The following is a 19774-nucleotide window of genomic DNA, read 5'->3' on the forward strand; positions in this document are numbered from 1 at the left end:
AACATACATTAATCAGGCACTTTAAAGATTCCCTAGCTAAATATTGCAAATTTCTTTCATTTATGTACATGTCCATAGAGAGAAGTTGATCTGGAGTCTACACACAAGTCTTGAATCCAGAAATAGACTAACTGTCATATTGGTGTGGTTCATAGTCCCCAAGAACAGAGTGTACAGCTCAAACAGAACTGGACTCCACATTTCACAGAAATACCATGGGACTGAACAGCAGTTTGTGACTTAAGCGAGTTACTTGTTGTACATTTAACCAGTCCAATGAAATGTGTAAATGTGCATCTGATTGAAACCAGTGGAATTCACTGCTTTGAAAGGGGGAGATTTACAGTGGAGATGAGCCACATGTTTGCACTAGAAGTTCTGGACACTGTAATCCTATGCTCCCTTCACATGTAGCTTACATTATTATATAAAGTGATTGTTTTTAGTTCACAAACTGCTGTACAGGCTATTCCTGATCTATTCCCACAGATGTGTGATTTACCTACTGTGGAACCTAGAAACTGATTTTTGCAATTGCTCTCTAAACATCAACTTTGTTATTTCTTGACTCTGCTGATGAACTTTGGGTGAGTCAATTCCAGTTTCTCAAGGGTCGCTTATTGTATTTACAAGTATCAACATTTTTTTTTAATGCATGGTCAACTTGTTATCCATGAGACTTCCATATCAATTCAAATGAAGTAGAGCAACTGATGTTTTTCATTGTACATATATATAAGTGCATGTACTTATATGCACAACTTAGACTTAAACAGTGCATGTGCATATTTATAATATATATGCTTTTAGATGGGTTTTATAATTAAAAAAACAAAACCAAACAAACAAAACACACAAAAGTATTTCTGCATATCTGCCTCAATTTTCTAAGGAATTAAGCTTCTTTTTTTCCTTCAGCCAAGGAAAATCTAAAGCTTCGATTAATATCAAATGGATCTGAGGGTGCACAGACATGATATTTTTCCAAACTAAGCATCTAAAAATGGAAAGAGATGACAGAAGTATAGATTTGAATATACTGACATTTGGTTAAAGTATCAGTGAAGACACTCATAGTTCCTAAATTCTGTTTATCTCACCCAAAGTCTGACAGAGACAGCCTTTTACCAGATTGCATTAAGGGAAATGCTCAATTTTCTAATGATTATTTACTCCTGATCACTCCTGATCTGCAGGTGGCCTTTGCAGAGCCTCACTCTGCTCCCTCTAACCTTAATACACTAGGTGACCTTTTAGTCATTTCATTTGTGTGACGGGAATTGGCAATTCCAGGTTTGATCCCCAAGGCTTTTCCAGGACAATTGCTGCACTGCCCACTCACATTATTCTCTTACTGCTCTCTGCCATCATTACAGAGCTCTGGGAGAACATGCACTGCACTTCTCTGGGGAAATTTTTGCTTATAGTTTTTTTTTTTTAAATTATGGAAACATTTTTTAAGATGCTTGGTCACCAATAAAAATCACTTATCTTACACTGATAATTATCTTATTATTCACTTTTGCCTACAAAGTGAGATTCCACTCCTGCTATTCTACAGACAGAACGGCCATAGCAACTGGTAATGCAGTAACCACTGAAAATTATAACAACACTATAAATATACCACTGTTCTCGTTCACTCTGTGTGGCCTCCAAGTGTTGAGCTCCACCAGACCTAGAAGAGACTTGTAAGACTGAGACAAGCATGTAATTTCTGGTTCAGCTTGTGATTGAAGAGGGAGAAAGAAAGAAAAAAAGATAAACAGTTGTTTTGAGATAACGTTTAGTTAAAGAATTACATTCTAGGAAGGCAAGATGTGACACATGTAACAACACTGCATTACCTTGAGTTCAAGAATCTGAACTACTAAAAGCATTTGACTTCATAAAAATAGTTACAATATATTAGACTGTACTCAGAATAAGCAATTCCTCCCACAAAATTAAAGGCTTTCTTTGCAGTCACACAGTACATTTTATGCCTGTATTTTGACATTTGAACCATAAAATATAAAATTACTAGACATCAACTATTTGTGGTATATGGAAATTCATTTCTATCCCATTGAAGGGCACCAGATACGTACATTAAAAATGGTATGTTTATTAGTTAAATAATTAATATAAATAATTATTTTATAGTTATTAATTAAGGATAGTTTAAAAAATCTCCATTCTGAATTTCTTCCTGGTATGCAACCTGATGATGCTTTTGTTTAAGCTAATGTCATTGTTAATTCAGCCAGTGTAAACAAAAAAATAAGAATTAGAACCAAGCAGCTGAGATTTCTTGTATGGTCTTCCCAGCAGTTACTAATGCACTCCAAGTCTATAAACAGGTGAGATATTTATACTCAGAAGCAAGGACAATATCAGATTCCTGAAGGGCAGAACTTAAACATCAGCTATTCTGTGACACTACAAGCACTTGCCTATCCTTTGACAATCTGCAGAAACTCCAATGTCATTTTCTCTTCCTTAACTGCAAGATGAACTTGCAGATGATGAACTGCTTGTGGCAGTAACGCTCAGGCAGGTTCTTACTGAGCAACCTGCAGTCAGAAAAGAACAACTCTGCAACTCTGTCATGTCAAACCTGCACACATCTCACACAGATGTTGGGAGATAACTGGTTTTAGGAGGGTTTGTGAGCACCAAGTGCCAATACCTTGCTATTTCTTAACAAGATTTTTACTCATAGCCATGGGCCCCTTTTTCACAACTTTTTACCCACTCCCAGGCTTTCTCTCTAGAAAATGTTTCTGTTCAGTAATTACACATTCAAGCACAGACTCCCCTTCTTCATTATTGGAGACATAACTGTTCACCAATGGAAGGAAAATAGCTGTCAGCCTGCTCAACTTAAAGAGGTCTTGATTTGCTAGGAAACATTGCAATACCACTAAAATCCATACACATGAGTAAATTAGCTCCAATCCAGTTACTATCTCCTTAGTAAGAACAGATCCCAGCCTCTTAATCTGAAAAAAAAATCCCTACATTAGGAAAAGGCTAACTATTATAAAGTTATCAGAGAAAATATATTTTAAAAGTAAACTTAAGAGCTGAAGAGGAAAAAAAACCTACAAACCAATGAGAACAGAACCAGCTAATTTTTCCAAAGCTGGCTGCAGATATCTGTGTTGAAGTAAGTCCCTCCCCTTCCACTTCAGTCATGTGAGGCAGCCTCCAAGCTGCCAGCTCATCTGGCCATGCAATTTTGCAATAGGATGTAACAGAATAATTGAAAAAGCCATTCCAGAAATACTGAATTAGCCAGGAACCACTTTGTGTACTCTGGTCAATAAAACAGTGTTATCTCTCTTACAATAAGCCATGCTGTTTACACAAAGTTAGCTTTCATGCATCAGCCATCTATTTATTTAGCAAGATCAGCTATCACTGTAAATCAATTTCTTTGCGAATGAGAAAGACAGCTGCTGTAAAACCTACTTAAAACTCTCTACTGCATTCAGTATTTGGGCCTGTTACAGAACAGGCAACAAGAATAAGGGAAAAAATAGAGTCACCAGCACCACATCTGGTGACACTCTGAAACAGTCATCACTTTTACAAGCATTTCTAAGGAAAAGGCATAATTTACTGTAAATAGTTACATATCTTTAAAAATGAACCAGTACATTAAAATATGACAAGAAAAGCTTACAACTGACAGTCAAACTGGGTACCTATGTATCAAGGATGATACATAAAATAGTCAACTGAAAGGTAACTCAGAATCTGTACTCAGGTTGGCTATTCCATGAGTAAAAGCACAGCAAAAATGGGTTTCTTTTCAGATCAGCTCTGTAAAAAAGAGAACAGGACTAATCCTGAAGTTTCATGCAGCTTTTGTCCATGAACAGTCATAGAGAAAGTCTCCCTAAGGACAATTCACCCAACATACCCAACTAAAAGGCTGGAGCCTCTTCCATGACTGATAAATCAGGTCACTGCCACATTTTCAGAGGTCAACACCTTGCAAAATATCAGCTTGGAAAACCTCAGCTGGATAGACAGCATCACCATCTGCAATCCAACTTGGCTACAAAATCTAATGGAGATTTCAACTGGAATTAGGTGGCTTCAAATCAAACTCATTTCACTATCCAAGATGAGTAGCTGGTTGCAGAACTCCTAAATCCAAGGAGCATGGATCAGCCTTGCTGGCAACAGAGTAAGAGGTGGGCATGGGGAAGTGCAAGAACACAGAGAGCACTAAGCACTGCTCAGCACAGCTTCTCATCCAAGTTATTTTATCCATTAATCTTTTCATCTACTATTTTCAATTTGAGACTCAAGTCAGATTTGTTGCAAGCAGTCAATGTCTGTTAGTGCTCTCTGTGTTCTTGCACTTCCCCATGCCCAGCTCTTACTCTCAGTTGCCAGCAAGGCTGATCCATGCTCCTTGGATTTAGGAGTTCTGCAACCAGCTACTCATCTTGGATAGTGAAATGAGTTTGATTTGAAGCCACCTAATTCCAGTTGAAATCTCCATTAGATTTTGTAGCCAAGTTGGATTGCAGATGGTGATGCTGTCTATCCAGCTGAGGTTTTCCAAGCTGATATTTTGCAAGGTGTTGACCTCTGAAAATGTGGCAGTGACCTGATTTATCAGTCATGGAAGAGGCTCCAGCCTTTTAGTTGGGTATGTTGGGTGAATTGTCCTTAGGGAGACTTTCTCTGTTCATGGACAAAAGCTGCATGAAACTTCAGGCTTACTCAGGATTAGATCTGGACATAGGGAGAAAAAGGAGCAGGGAAGGGAAGCCCCAGCCTTGGATGCACATTCTGCATTTAGGACTGTCTGCTGCCAAATGCCAGAGTGGAGCAAGCTCTACTTTGTGCCTGCCCCAGCAAGGGTGCTCATGGCCAGGATGCAGCAGGTAACAACTTCCAGGTCAGGCTGTGACTGAAATAATGGCATTGGGCTCTAAGGAATTATCTGAATTTACACTGAAATAAATCTCTCTAGCAGTGGGGTTTTGGTGGGGTTTTTTAAATGTTCATATTGAACAGTTACTAAGTAATAAAGAACTACAGTGCATTTTCACAGAAGGTTGTTCATTAAATCACAGCAAAGCTTTCTGAAGCCCCAAGTCAAAAGACTTAAATGTTTAGGATGAGACTGAAAAAATTCTGGTGGCCTTCAAGTTTATTTGAAAGACAGATTACAGAATATTATGTAAGGCACAAATCTCAGAACTATTCCCCATTGTATTTACAAATATTACCAAGTTTTACAAGATCATGAATTTTCATAAAAAGTGACATTTTCAAAAAGCTTTTCTTGCTTTAATCCTCCTTCTTTCTTTTGATAGGATTAAATACTGAAATGGCAGGCTGTTAAATAAGCACAGTGAAATGCCAACTGTGAGGCATTTAACTCCATGTATTCACAAATTAACATTTCACAGTTGCTTTAAATTTTGACATTATAGTTTAGTACCTTCAGGCAACTCATTTCAGAAGGTGCTGGATTTGATTTACATTATTTTTCATTTTAGATTCATATGTTATGGTACTGGAATACCTTGAAGTTGCCCTTAATCCCTGATAAAGGAAATCTGGTTTTATGAAAAGCTGAGAAATATTGCTCTTTTTTTTATAGTGCAATATTGAAAGGTGGTGAGGTGGTGTTATAGGTCCTCCCCTTGAGTTACTCCAGTGCTGATCACAATGTTCAGAATGAACTGGAGAAAACACCAAGCAGTATTCATAAAAAAGCACTGGGATGCTAATCTTAATTCTTTAATTCCTTCTATTATTAGATTACTTCAGGAGATATTTTTGTGCTTCTGAGACAACTGCTGCCAGAGTGAATCCTATGGGCTACCAGACGTGGCATTTTAGATGGAAATTTTTACTTTGCAGAATATGAAATCCAGTTTCAGTATTGCCAAAGTTAATATTTATAGAAGGGATTTCAAAAAAATTTTAATGAAAAACCCTACCAACAATAAAAAAAGCTCCAAGACTTACTGCCTGTAGAAATAAGAAATTGTGGAGAAATAAGAACCCATGGCTATTCCTACAGTACCACCTCAGACAACATAGCTGACACCAGAGTTTAAAGGTGCTCCCTCAAATTTTTCTTGGGTAATGTAACTTATTTCATGATCAATAATGGTTCTCCTGGGCTCCTGAATTTCTGTAAAAAAAGACTTAAAGAGAAAATTTGGAACAGATATTTTTGGTGTGGAGTGGAGAACCTCTCCACATTACTTTGGATTCTTACAGCCAATAAAAAGCACAAATTTTTACTTTGCAGAATATGAAATCCAGTTTCAGTATTGCCAAAGTTAATATTTATAGAAGGGATTTCAAAAAAATCATAATGAAAAACCCTATCAACAATTAAAAAACTCCAAGACTTACTGCCTGTAGAAATAAGAAACTGTGGAGAAATAGGAACCCATGGCTATTCCTGCAGTACCACCTCAGACAACATAGCTGACACCAGAGTTTAAAGGTGCTCCCTCAAATTTTTCTTGGGTTATGTAACTTATTTCATGATCAATAATGGTTCCCTTGGGCTCCTGAATTTCTATAAAAAAAGACCTTAAGAGAAAATTTGGAACAGATATTTTTGGTGTGCAGTGGAGAACCTCTCCACATTACTTTGGATTCTTATAACCAATAAAAAGCACAAACCATTTACAGTTTACATATGTATAAGATTATCAGAAGATACCAAATTCCTTCCAATAGTTTCTACAATTTCTAGATAATTACTTAATCCTTATCAGAAAAATCAGTATGTAGATAAAAGAAACATGACTACAAAGATTTGCAGAGCAGTTCATAAGAGACAAGATTCTCACTTCAATACAACTGCACTCTTGAGTCATTCTTCTCTACAGAGGTGGACCCAGAGAAAAGCACCAGCAAATACAGAGCAGTCAATGCACAGAGTACTTACAAAGCTACCTCTGGTCTCTGCTACTCATACTTCATCTCCATGTCCATCCTTCTGCCAGTTGTACAGAAAGCAGACTCTATTTTCCTTTTATAAATAAAGAAATTCTGATTTTTGCTGAAAAATCATGCTGTTCTTTCACAACACTACACAGGAAGTGCTGGTACTGTAAAGAGTCTCACCAAGGGTAGAAAGGGCACAGGGTTCACTGAACAGATGTGCTCCAAGAAAAATAGAACAATTCTTTTTGTTTGTAGAAATCAACCTGGTACTGCTGACTTGCAGTCCAGTGGACACACCCATCCACAGTTATGACACAGCCTCCACTTCATATCTACAATCATGTATTTCATTATTCAGAGAGATCTCATTATTTAACCACAGAACACCTGTCTGCCAGTCCAATGCTGCTAATGCTAATTACTGCATCCTCACCATACATCACTTTTACATAGCAATGCACTCATTAACCTTAATTCCAGCAGCATGTACTGCTAATTAAGGTATTTAAAGATGTTTACATGTTTCACATGGGAATGTGCCAAATCACTCTCTGAAGTCTTACTCCTGTTTCAGATTTGACAAACATAAACCTGAGACACCTTTGTATTGTAACAGACACTTCAATAATGCTCCAGATATATTCAATAACACAGCATTTTTTCAAAATCAATTGTGACATCTACTAACGTTCCATAAATTCTGGGATCAGATTAAAGTCTTGCCAAAATTCATTACAAAGTATTAAACCTGTCTAATCTTTTATCACTACTACTAACACAATAAAAAGAATGAAAATGTCAGGAAGTATAGAAAGTTATGAGAATTTTCCTCAGGAATATTGTAGAACATGGTCTGAATCAGGGGATGTATTGTCATGCCTTTGTGAGGCTTGTATAAATTAGACCTTTTAATGCAGAATGTACCTTTAACTTTTCTGCTATTTCTCTTTTGTAGTTTCTGAAATTGTTATTCATTCTAACTTCATCTTGAGTAAGTATTGCAAATTTGATCATTACAATAAGGATTTAATATTAAAAAGATTTAAAGTATTGCCATCAGCTGCTTCATAGTCAATATTGCAATAGTGCTAATAATCACAATTAAGGCTAGAAGCAAACTTTTTGTGTGGAAAAATAACACTTACTATTTAACTACTCAAACAGTTAATATTTCTGAAAATAACTAAGTTCCAGTGCTAAATGTGTAAGCAACACTTCCTATTTTGTTGAGGATCTTTGAAAATACTCTTACCACTCAGTGAGATGTCTTAACATTTTGTAACTTAGCTTGCAAATTTAACCAGATTTCCTAAAAAAAAAAAAAAGATACTTACATGACTTTGCTACATCTGTTGAATAAAAAATAGTTCTGCAAGTTGCGAACTTTCAGTTTCAATATTGTCCCATACTGAGATTTCAAAAGCAGGAGCTTTAAAGCATTCCAGAATCCTCAAGTTCAAGGTGGTTGGGCACAGTGAATTCTCCAGTGCCAGCTGAGCTCAAGATGCAGCAACCCAAACTGAGGAGTCTCTGCTCTGGCAGTGTTTGAACCCACTGAATGAAGGACAGCACCACAGATGCACAGAAAACCCTCTGTACATTGAGGGCCAGATTTCCAAAAACTTAGGACATTTTTAAATGCTGCCATTTAATTTAAAAACCTGCCATTTCACTTTAGATACTGACACAGCAGATGAGTTTTTGAGAGCCTCCCCGGGAGTACTTTTGCATAGTTTTAAAAAAGCCATTCCACCCTCACTCCTTTACTCCTGCTGCCATCTGCTGTCACAAACACATCAGTGCCACAGTGTCTGCAGAGCGTTTTTTCTTTCCTCTGTGTAAAAGAATGTGCTGTAAAAATAATCACAGGCTAATTTGTCTAGAGGAGTGCACTGGTAAATCAATGCATTGCCACCTTCACTGTCAGAGCACCAACCCTGCAGATCTGTGCATGTTTTCAGACACAGCTGCTGCTCAGCCATACTCCCCTTTTGGCAAAACATAATATACATAAGCTGAAAACAAGGATCACAACATTTGTTACAAGGATTTTAGACCCAATGCAAAGTGGAATTCAATGGTGGAAAACTGAATAAGATGTTGAAATTCTGCATTCTTGCTGCTCCAGTGGAAAATAATGCTGGTCTCCAAACACAACTCCAGTCAGAGGTAACAAAGGCAAAGGCTTAAGTTAGTGGCACTCAGCAGAGGGTAAAATTCAGGGCAAGGATTTTTGTTCCAGTGATTTCTTTACATGAAACCAACTGTTAACACAGAGTCTTGTTAAAGCTTTGGGGGGTTTTCTTCAATAAGCACACTACTTAATGCTCAGCACAAGCCCAATTTAATTTGATTACTAACACAATACCCCTCTAATGTAAAACTGAAAGGCTGTTTCATACATCACACCTCTTCTTTGAAGAAATAGAAAAAGGTCAATCTCACCCTCACAATAAAAAAAAGGCAGGCAATCTGCAGGCTGTATGCTGCTAAATTCCTGTTATCAAGTGCAATAATTAGTAAAACACAACTCTACAACACTGGCCAGGTAAAGACAGGTGAATCTTACTGCTTTCTAAACACTGCCCCACCCAAATATACCCCAAATAGAACTCAACTCACTGCTTTCTAAACACTGCCCCACCCAAATATAACAGGACTATAAAATGAATATTTTTCCACTATTTGTTTTAATGCAGCTGGACAGCTGGCAGAATATTCAAACCAGGTACAGTTTCAAGCACGGCTGTGAGAACTGAGCACGATGTTATCCATACGTGGTAATTTGTCAGTGGACTAAAAAGTAAATAACTGGTCTGCTATTGTTTGGGTTTGGTTTTTTCTGGTCTGTCACCCATTTGATTACCTAAAGACACTTTCTAGACCATGTATCAAGTGCAGAAGACAAAGTGCAATATGCAAAGATGACACCCTTTTTGTTTTTACCGTTTTAATAGAACTTCTTGATTTTTCTTCCCAAACATTATTGCTCAGCTCCATTGTGCAATGAACATTTGTTTCTCTTTCATAGGATCCAAACACCAGTAACCTGAAATAGAAAAGCCTATGGTAAGAATTGTAATATTAAATTCCCTATTCTTCATCTATACATGACTATTACCAATGTGTATACACAGAAGTCCAGAGAAAACAGATTGCACAGGCACAGCCTTACACCAAAGGAAAGACACTGCCACCCTCTAGTGGAAGAACTCCAAAACCGTAAAATATAACAGAATTTTTAGCTAGGGAGTTTTTTTGGGTTGACTTTTTTCCTACAGTGTTGTTCTTTTTTCTTTTGGGGGGAAGGGGAGTGGTTGGTTTGTTTTTAAATAAAGTGTTCAATTGGCATTTTCCCATAAAGGGCTTTTGTTTTATTTTAGGAAGAGCAACCAGAGTCTTCCACTTTAATCCTAAACATCACAAAGTGAAGCTCTTGTTGGTTTAAGAGAGTGCTACTGTAGATTAAAGTCAGTTTACTACTGCTTATATTTGTATTTCACTAAACTGGGATCCTCTTATCTATGATTTTTGTAACATTTATAACAGAGTAGTTCTTCATGCATGATACCCTATTCCAGAAGGCTATAAAGCTTTTCAGACAGATATTAGTACTTGAAAAAAACAAAACAAAACAACCCAGACTATAAACTTTAGGCTATAGAACAGCAATCAAGTTGTTCATAACTTATCTCACAGTAGCTGGAAGCAGATAAATATTTTGGAATATAAAAATTCAAACAAACCTTACTCATTCAAAAGAGCTGTTAGATTTTAATTCCCCCCTAAACTTTCTATACACATTTTACAAGAACAATTTCTAAGCTTTCATCCCAAGTATCTTATTTGTGATTGTGATGTGTTATACAACTCCTTAGATGATACAGACACAAGCTGTCAGGAAAACATCAATTTTCTCAGTTTATCTTGTCATTGTTAAATAATGTTTCTAGGTTAAATATTTATAATCAAAAAGTCTCATCTTTCAGATGTGGGGATTTGTAGTAAACATCCTTTGAAAATTAAGTAAAGTTATTGAAGACAACTTTCACCAATGATCAGAACTGGTAAAATTAAGACAACCCAAGGGTAAACACCTCTCTGACTGTGACAGCTCTCAAACTTGCTTTTGCTCACAGAGACCCACTCTTGGGAAATTTTTCAGGGGCACTTACTGCCCTCCTCTAAAATATCAGCCCAGGAGCTATTTTGCTGTACTGGATAGAAAAACAAGCACATGAGTCAGCTCAAAAGAGGAATAGAACAATTTTTAGCCAAACCACAAGCAAAACCAAGAGGCATGCTGAGATTTCACCTTACAGCAGGTAAACAGCAAACCTGGTGTCAGGTGAACAAACACCACAGGGCAGCCAAACCACACATTTAAATTTTAAAGAGCTCTTAGGAGCTCAAACTCTGCTGGAGTTTGGAGCTCAATTTCCAATTTCAGAAAGACAAAGGCAAAATTGTAACTTCTGCTGCACTAAGAAATTTTTTGTTTGAACAGTATCTCCATTAATATGCAAAGAAAGAAGATTTATCCTGTAAGACAGCTGCACATAAAGACTGACATTATTATATATTACTAAATATTAAATCTATATCCTACAGATTGAGAAGTGCCCACTTTATGGCACAGTTTTGGAAGTGTATTCTTGCCTAATAAAACCAGAGTTTGTTACCTTTGTTACTTTTTTCAGAGTGTTTCCTGATTAAAAAGAAATAAAGCCAAAATTTAACAGTGTTGCTTTGTTTTTCCCTTTTTCTTCAAAGTTTTAAGATAATGACAGAAAACAGCATTTTTGCAACAATTCAGTTCTTTGAGGGCATTGCATTTTTTGAAAACTTCAGTTTTTTGTGCAGGTCAGATAAAGATTTGCAAGATATATTCCTTATTATTTCTTTACACCAAAGTTCCCAACCTTTCATTAATTTTTAACAAATTTAATTTTTCTTTCAACAGCATGACAGCAGAAAATTGCTATGGTCAAGCCTGCAATTAGAAAAGAAGTGTGAAAAGTGCAAGTACTTGGTCATGTGAAGAGTATAATTTAATTAAACAAGCCATTATAATACAGAAAAAGTTTGCTAAACATTTTACAATGAGAGGTTTAACACTGATGTCCAGACTTAAATGAGAGAAGCAGCAGAATTCTGTTACCTGACTAGATGGAAGAATTCTACTTCCAAATTCTGTAGAGAAGTCAGAGATCATCTACTGAGAAAATATAAAACCTTCTGGGGCACTGAGCAAAACTGAAAACCACACAGAAATTAAAGTGATCCTTCATTCTGGAATGAGAATGAGAGGATAAAAATGTTCAGGTTCCTATGGCAGATATAAGTGGAAAGCCCTGGATGTCAGCACCCAGTGCTGCACTGGGAACTGGCCCAGCCAAACTCACACCACTCACAGAGGGCTGAGGAAAAAGGGAAATTTGATCACTGTATGTAGTGTATATTTCTTCTTTCACTACCAAAATTCTCTGTTTCTCTTTGTACCTCATCAATATCTTCAGATGCAAATCAAACAAGAGTGTTTACTCACTGAGGGACTCTATGGACAGCAGTTGTAGCTGTTTAGTTCAAAAAAAGAATGGACAACTGGAAGATCTGAGGAACTACTGTGGGTCCAGCAGTCAGGCATCTTGCCTGAGAAGTGTCTGCTGAGACAATTTCCAAGTGTGTGTTGAAAAATTCCAAGCTGCATAAAACACTTGGATTATGTCAGACCTGACAAATCAGCAACTGCATCCTCTCCCAGCCATCTGATAAGCATCTGTGACAGCTGAAATCACTGAGAGCTCACAATGATGTCAGACTGAGCAATCTGAGCTCTCAGTGCAAAGAAACTCAAGAGTTGGTGCTGCTCAGTGTTTCAGATTCAGGAAAGACAACTTTTAAAGATTACTTCCCAAACAAAGAACAACTGATCACAGTGCAAGGTGGTCATTTTGGCCCTCATGATAAAAACAAATGTATCACTGGGCTGAAATTGGAGAATTGTTATGAAAAGTGATGAGAGTTTTCTTACTCAGTACAGTCAAAGGGGAAATGCTCCTGGTGGCCGAGGAATGCAGAGTTATTCAGCATCCTTGGATCATCCACAGAAACCACCACAAAGACAGGGAGACAGGTAAGCAGGAATTTTATCACAAAAAACATAACCCCTGCTGCCCCCACAGAACCCTTAGAAGCAGAAGAATAGCTTCAGGAAATCCTGACCACCACATTAGTACAGCAAATACAGCTCAAATGTTGTACAGTGTTGTTCACTGCTACAGAAAAAAAAAAGTGCAAAGAGAATTTGGGATGGGAATACAAGCAATGAAAGAACAGGTTAAAAAAGAGACTTTCTGCAGAGCAGTTTAGTTCATAAAGAGTAGAACTGCACATGACTAGATCAAAGCCTTAGCACTACTTGGATAAGATCTAACATAAACCAAGAGCCTGACAAAAAACCCCCAACAAACCAAGAGCCCACACACCTTTTCTCCAGCTTTGAAGAGAATAATATTCTCTTCAATGAATGGAGGAAATAGATTTTTATTTCTTTCCATTGTTTACTCAAGACCAAGACAGTAAATAATGCCTTATAAAAGTGATTTGGATTTTTCTGAGTAAGACTGAGTGAAACCATTATTTCCCTTTGGTTACATAACACAGTAATATAATTACAACATTTATATTGTCCTGGAAAGAGACCCATAATTTGGTGTGGCAGAAAAGCAAACCAAGCAAATAAGAGGAGGCACAGAGCTTGTAACCAGGCAAAATTCAGAAAGGCAAAGGCTTGCCCCCACACAAACCCAAAGTGCCTCAAGAAAGTAACTGCAACTTTCATTTGTTCATTTTTACTTCAAGCAAAGTACAGGTTGTGTTTGGAGTGCAATCATAACACCAAAGTTGCCACTTTGCAAATCAGAACTGCCCTACAACAATAATTACTACAAACTGAGGAAACACAGGTCCTTGCTTAGTCAAGAATAAGCAAAAGTGCACAAAAATATACCAAAATATACCTTGTACATTCAATTAATGTGACCCTCAGGCGACCTTCTATCAACAGAAAATCCTGTATACAGAGGTCTCGATCTTCATATTCATCAGTTGGCAATAGCTGACACGGAAAAAATGGCTTGAACCTGAAAAATACAGAAGAAACTTCTCTTAATTCACATTACACAGCATGAACACACAAAAATATAGAAAAGGTAACAGGACAGTAATGAATCTTTAACACTCTTTAAAAAGAGAAATACTGCCATTCCTATGTATTCATTGGTCAAAATGAATGAGTAGGAGCTACTGAAGCTTTTTGAATGCAGCAGACTGAAAAATACAAACAAAAAATGCTTCACAGGAATAGACTGAATTACATTTACTAGCACAGATAATTTTTAAGAAGTGGGAAGCTGGTAAAAATCACATTGTATTTTTACAATTGCAAACATGACTTAACACAAGAGTCCTACTGCAGTAAATATCTTAGCAGGTCTTTAAGTTTTTCTGCATAAACATCACAGCAAAGAAAGATGAAAATGTGCTATGACCCTAAAGCTTAAACTTTTTATGACAGTACTGTTGGTGCACCCTAGTGAACAGTTCACTTTAGTTACACAGATTGATTCTTCTCTCACTTTGTAAAAAACTTTAAGTGGCTCTTCTTAGCCAGCCCTCTTGAATAAAAATAAAGATAGAGGTATTCTAAACATTTGCCCTTGAGCTTTATTTCCCTCACTGCAGTGTGTGATTCACAGGAAAAGCAGTTCATGTTCAAGATAACTGTGCAAAACACCAGCTATCTCACCACATAATTCTGTGTCTTTGATTAGAAAATGCTGAGTTATAAATACCAATTTGGTTTTTAAGTGATAGTGCTCTGGTGTCGGACACAGCCCTGATCTGAGGGAGGGAAGGAGGGGGAGAGGCTGCACAGCTGCAGCCCCATCACATGGCTGACACACACAGAAAATCCCAACAGCAAGGGCCACAACCCTGCACAAAGAATGATATCACAGCATCTGTGCTGAAGTTTTTGAAAAAAAAAACAACAAAAAAACTCTTAGAGGGCATTCCTTCTTTCTGTCTTTATTTATTGCTCCATTTCCCAGCACTGCCTTGTGCCTTGGTTTCCATCCTCTGTCACTGCTGCAGCCCCCCAGCAAGTATTCGTGTGGAGAGTCACAAGCAGCAGGAAAGGAGCAGCAGAGGCTGCGGGACGGCTCTGCCATTCCATGAGAAAAACTCTTTCTTTCATAAGCACTGTTCGCTCAACCATCAGAGGCATCTGCTTGTCACATTCGGAGATCACAATATGTTCAGGAAACAGTCACATGGAGCTGAACTGAAGACTTTCAGAAACTCCAATAAATAATTAAGCATCCTTTAACTGTCAGCACACACTTTGGGAGGCAGCTCCATGCTCTGATTCCAGACACTTCGGTTCTGTGCGAGCAACAGCCTCATACAGAGCCATGAGAAAGTAATTTCTTTTGTTCTCTTTGTGAATAAACACAACTCAACACTCCAGCTATTCTCCTGAAATCCAATTCAACTTCTAACTTTAATTTGGTTCCAAGTTTCTCCTTCATTAACTCCTTCATAAAGAAAACTATTTTGAAATATGTCGCATAAAAATACTCACTTTTAAATACTTTTTTTTTAAAGGTCTTGTGCATGAAAATTATGAGGCTATTAAATCACTCTGGCTATGGTTTAGGTTTATGAGCATAACAAAAGTAACTAACTCAAAATAGGCCTTGTTCAAGTACTGACTGATCTGGTAGTTTATTCATAATCCTCCCTTATAGGTCTTGAATTACTAAAGTAATAGCAAGCATCATAATGATAGGGAAAAAACCACCAAGATGACCCCACTGCTTCAATTCTGCAAAACTCCATCCCAGTTCAGTGCCTGATCACCTCCTACCCAGACCCACCCCACGTTTCTCACTTCAAGTACAAGCAAAGGTACCCTGCTCCAGTTAGGAATGATTTTATCCCCTCAAAATACAGACTTAGCTCAGATTTTGTTAAGCAGAAAAGGATGAGTTAGGCAAGCACACTGGAAAACAATAGTAAGTTTTGAGTGAATAGGTACTTGCAGGTTTGAGGATTTTTAAGCACTAATAAACTGCTTTTCAGTTAGTACCAGCAACTGCCAGTAGTCCTTCTCCCAAATCTATTATAAAGATAGTTATCCATGGGAGCATCAAACTAACAACAACCATTCTGAGCTTCAGTGACTTACTGAAACAAGATTTCTGGCAGGGAAAAAAGGCAAAGGAAGGGGATTCATTAGGTTACCATCAGCTCTCCCAATTTCTGCAAATACCATGCCTAAAAGTGTTGGCATTTTGAAGGTCTTTCACAGGATGATGTATTCACACATCCTGCAGGACATCTACAAGAACTCAAACTTGGACAAACCTATTTTATATCCTAAAAGTAAGAACAGGAAAGCAAAATAACACTGAAACATTCCAGTAAGGATGCAGACATATCCACCTACACATTCAAACTAAAAACATCATCCTCAAGTGACTTCAGAACAAAGTGTTGCTACAACACACACTGCAAGCCTTTGCTGCAGCACAGAATAATGAAACAATCCCCAGAAAAAGCTATTTTCCTTGCTAGGTTAAGACAATGTTTATTGTAATTTTGATTTCTATTCTCAAAATCCCTTTAAAATTTTATACAACAATGAATTAAAGAGGAATTCATTCTAAAATACCAATACAGTTATATACATGAATATATAAAACACTTAGCAGTGCTTGGGGGACTTGGTGCAGTACTACTGAAATTTTCTACAAATACAGAATTAAAAGGCAGTCTCAACACCATGTTTAATTTCCAAGAAGCACTTATGTTCACATTCTTATCACAACTAATTTGCAAAATCATTAGCAAAAAAAAAGGAACACATCACCTATTTCCATTGGCACTAGCAACGTACAAAGAGCTGAATATCTCACATTAAATGCATTTTTAATGTTTTAGTGCTGCTCTGGAGCCTTCCAAATTTATATCATAGCACTTATCTATTTAATTTACAGAGAGTTTGTGCATTTCTAAAATTAAACATTGGACAAATTACTACTTCCTGTAGATTTCAATTACAAACTAGGGAATTGAATAGTTGTCAGAATATTTAAGCAGAAAACAACACCATTTATTGGGAAAGACTTTCCCACTGGGAATTGGTGAGCTAACACAGACCCAGATGGGGACTGCTGGTACCAGGGTGGGACCATTCCCTCATGTTGTAAAATCACCCACAGGAAATCCATGCTCCCAACAGGCCAGGCATCACAGCACTCCCATCTTTCTCCCCATGGTAGGAAAACCCTGGGAACTTCCCCAATTTTTAAAAGCAGGGCACACCTTACAGAGCCACCATCCCTCTCCTCTCCTTGTGATGGCAGGACTGCAGCAGGCCAGCAATGGATGCTCTCTCTGCAGAAAGGCTTTTAAAAGTGCTTTGAAATGCTTATCATGCCTTTTCAACTTTTTAAATTATCAGAGTCTCTCCACAAACTCATTTGTCCAAAGGTCTGAAATTCAGACAGCACAGTCTTAAGAAAAAGCTAGCTAAAACTTAGCATTAATATGAAGTGGAATATTCATCAATCATGTGACATTTAAGCAAATGAAAAAATCTCAACTCCACAGAAAAAATATTTAAAAGAAGCAGTAGCACAGTGAGTGTTCCTTAACAAATATTGCAAGATATAAACAGTAAAAATTCTTCCTTCACATGAGGAATTAGTCAGATGATTATACTGAAGGTAATTAAGATAAAGTTAGTGAATTAATATATAGGATTAAAGGCAGACACTAAAATAGCACAACACTAAGCTCTTCCATACACAAAGCACAGCAAAAATGTTTCCAGGCACTGCAGGCAGTGTCTCCTTGGCGTGAAGGACTCCTGCACTCCCTCCGTGCCAGACTTCAGAGTCACTTCAGTGGCTCATTCCCTCTTCAGTGGCTCATTCCCTCTCAGCAGCACCTCCCTCAAAGTCTACATCAAAAGTGTATCCAGAAAAACCCCAAGCACACCAAGCTCCTTCCCTTCCCTTCGAGTGCTTCCAGCCCCGGGATGGCAGAATTGTCCCTTGCAGCTGGCGGCTCTGGGAGGCAGAACTCATCTCCTTGGAACAAGTCTGATCTGGGGATTTCATTTTAAAGATGTCTGACCTACATTCCCTTTAATTTAAATTCACCATTCTGTGATGGTTGTTTTGTGGTTCTTTAGCCAACTTTTAACAGAAAAGAGGACAGAAGTCTTTCATACCTTAGTTTAATTAACCTAATCCCCAAATGAACTGCTCACCTCAGTACCTATTTAATTATATTTTTACTTGCATCAGGAAATCTATTGAGAAATAAAAAAAATTGATTTATCTGGTATGATAACCATATGCTTCTGTGTCTGCTCATTGCTTCAGTTAATATCCAGAATCACAGTAAAAAAACCAATAATTGTTCAGAGCTAAACAGAGCCAGAAACAAAATTCAAAAGCTGTCAGTATTCCATCTTCTACTTGGAGAAGTAGAAAGTCTTATGGTTTCATTGCCAAGGGCACGAGAAGGTGGGATTTTGTAGAGCTTTTGCTAAAAAGTGAGAATATTTTTCTAAAATAAGTTATAGGAGAAGTTTTAACTTATTCTCTGTTTTAAAAAGGAAGTTTGGTATCTAAAACAGTATTTAAAATTACTGACTATCAGTTTCAGACCACATTAAACACTTGGATTATATGAATCCCAGCACTACTCTATTGACATAAAGATAAAACATTTTCAGGTTTGGGAATTTTGAAGTTACACTAACTGAACATTTGAATTTTAATAAAGAGCAAAAAAGATTTTAAACCTCAGAAGAATCAACCAACCAAAAATGCAAACATCTTCAGCATAAAGCAACTCTGAATGCATTGCAAGTCTTTATTTTCATCTTGAATGTTAAGCAAAATTCTATCACAATCCAAAGAGAGACTGTATTTAGATTTCAGTTTTGCAAGTGCTACTGTATGTGAAGCTTCTTTTATCTAAAATACTGTTGAAAGAATAACTGCTGGATTTATTTTCAGTTTGGGGATTAATCAAAATGTTTAACTAATTATGCAACAGAATTATGCAACAAAATACAATCTAAAAATTACTCTAAGAATTGAGTCATTTTTAGATTGCGTTTTTCACCTGAGTCACAGAAACACAAGTCAGGCACTAGTAAAGCATGTAAACTTCAAAGAGGGATTGAGAGCAGATATTTTAAAACATAAAGAAGTCCTCTGTTCTTACACTGCATGTAATTTAAGATGAAGTTTTACTTCTACAAAAATTCTAAAATATTACAATCCACTCCTAAAATTACATTATCACCTTAATAAGATTTTAGAAGTGCTTATCAGCTAACATTTACACTTGTCAGGTATTATAATGTAAACAGCTTATATCATTCTTTACACTGAAGATATAAAAATGAGGTTTATCTTTATTTTGAACAAAAAAATAGTAGCAGTAATGGTTTCTCTATAGATTTTGTTATAGATTTTACAAAAGCAATTTTCCAGCTTCCATTAATTTCTCAAGAAATTATGCTGCTGCTGAACTCTATCAGTATTTACACTCAGGGATTGAACAATTCAATTTAAGGTAGATTTCTATAACAAATAAGATTTCAGCTTTATTCACAGCCATGAAAATCTGGCTTACAAGCAGCCTGAAAAAAAACACTGCAATAAGATTTTTTTTTTCCTAGTAAGTTTTATGGTAAACTGCAAATCAGATCTAGCAATCAACCCACTGTCTTACAGGATATTCTGCCACACACATGTAG

The 19774-nt window shown here is 37.0% G+C and overlaps 1 protein-coding gene across 1 annotated transcript in view; it reads right to left on the reverse strand.

Annotated features, from left to right (window-relative positions):
* The window catches only part of PDZD8 (PDZ domain containing 8), a 52889-nt gene that overhangs the window by 21459 nt on the left and 11656 nt on the right, over window positions 1-19774 (reverse strand). Inside the window, exons 2-3 of the mRNA XM_058810244.1 lie at window positions 13947-14069; window positions 9871-9973 (exon numbers count right to left, since the gene is read on the reverse strand). Coding sequence (XP_058666227.1) covers window positions 9871-9973; window positions 13947-14069 — 226 coding nt within the window. The remainder of the gene's footprint in view (window positions 1-9870; window positions 9974-13946; window positions 14070-19774) is intronic.

Source organism: Ammospiza caudacuta, chromosome 9, assembly GCF_027887145.1.
Source record: "Ammospiza caudacuta isolate bAmmCau1 chromosome 9, bAmmCau1.pri, whole genome shotgun sequence".
Lineage (NCBI taxonomy): Eukaryota > Metazoa > Chordata > Aves > Passeriformes > Passerellidae > Ammospiza > Ammospiza caudacuta.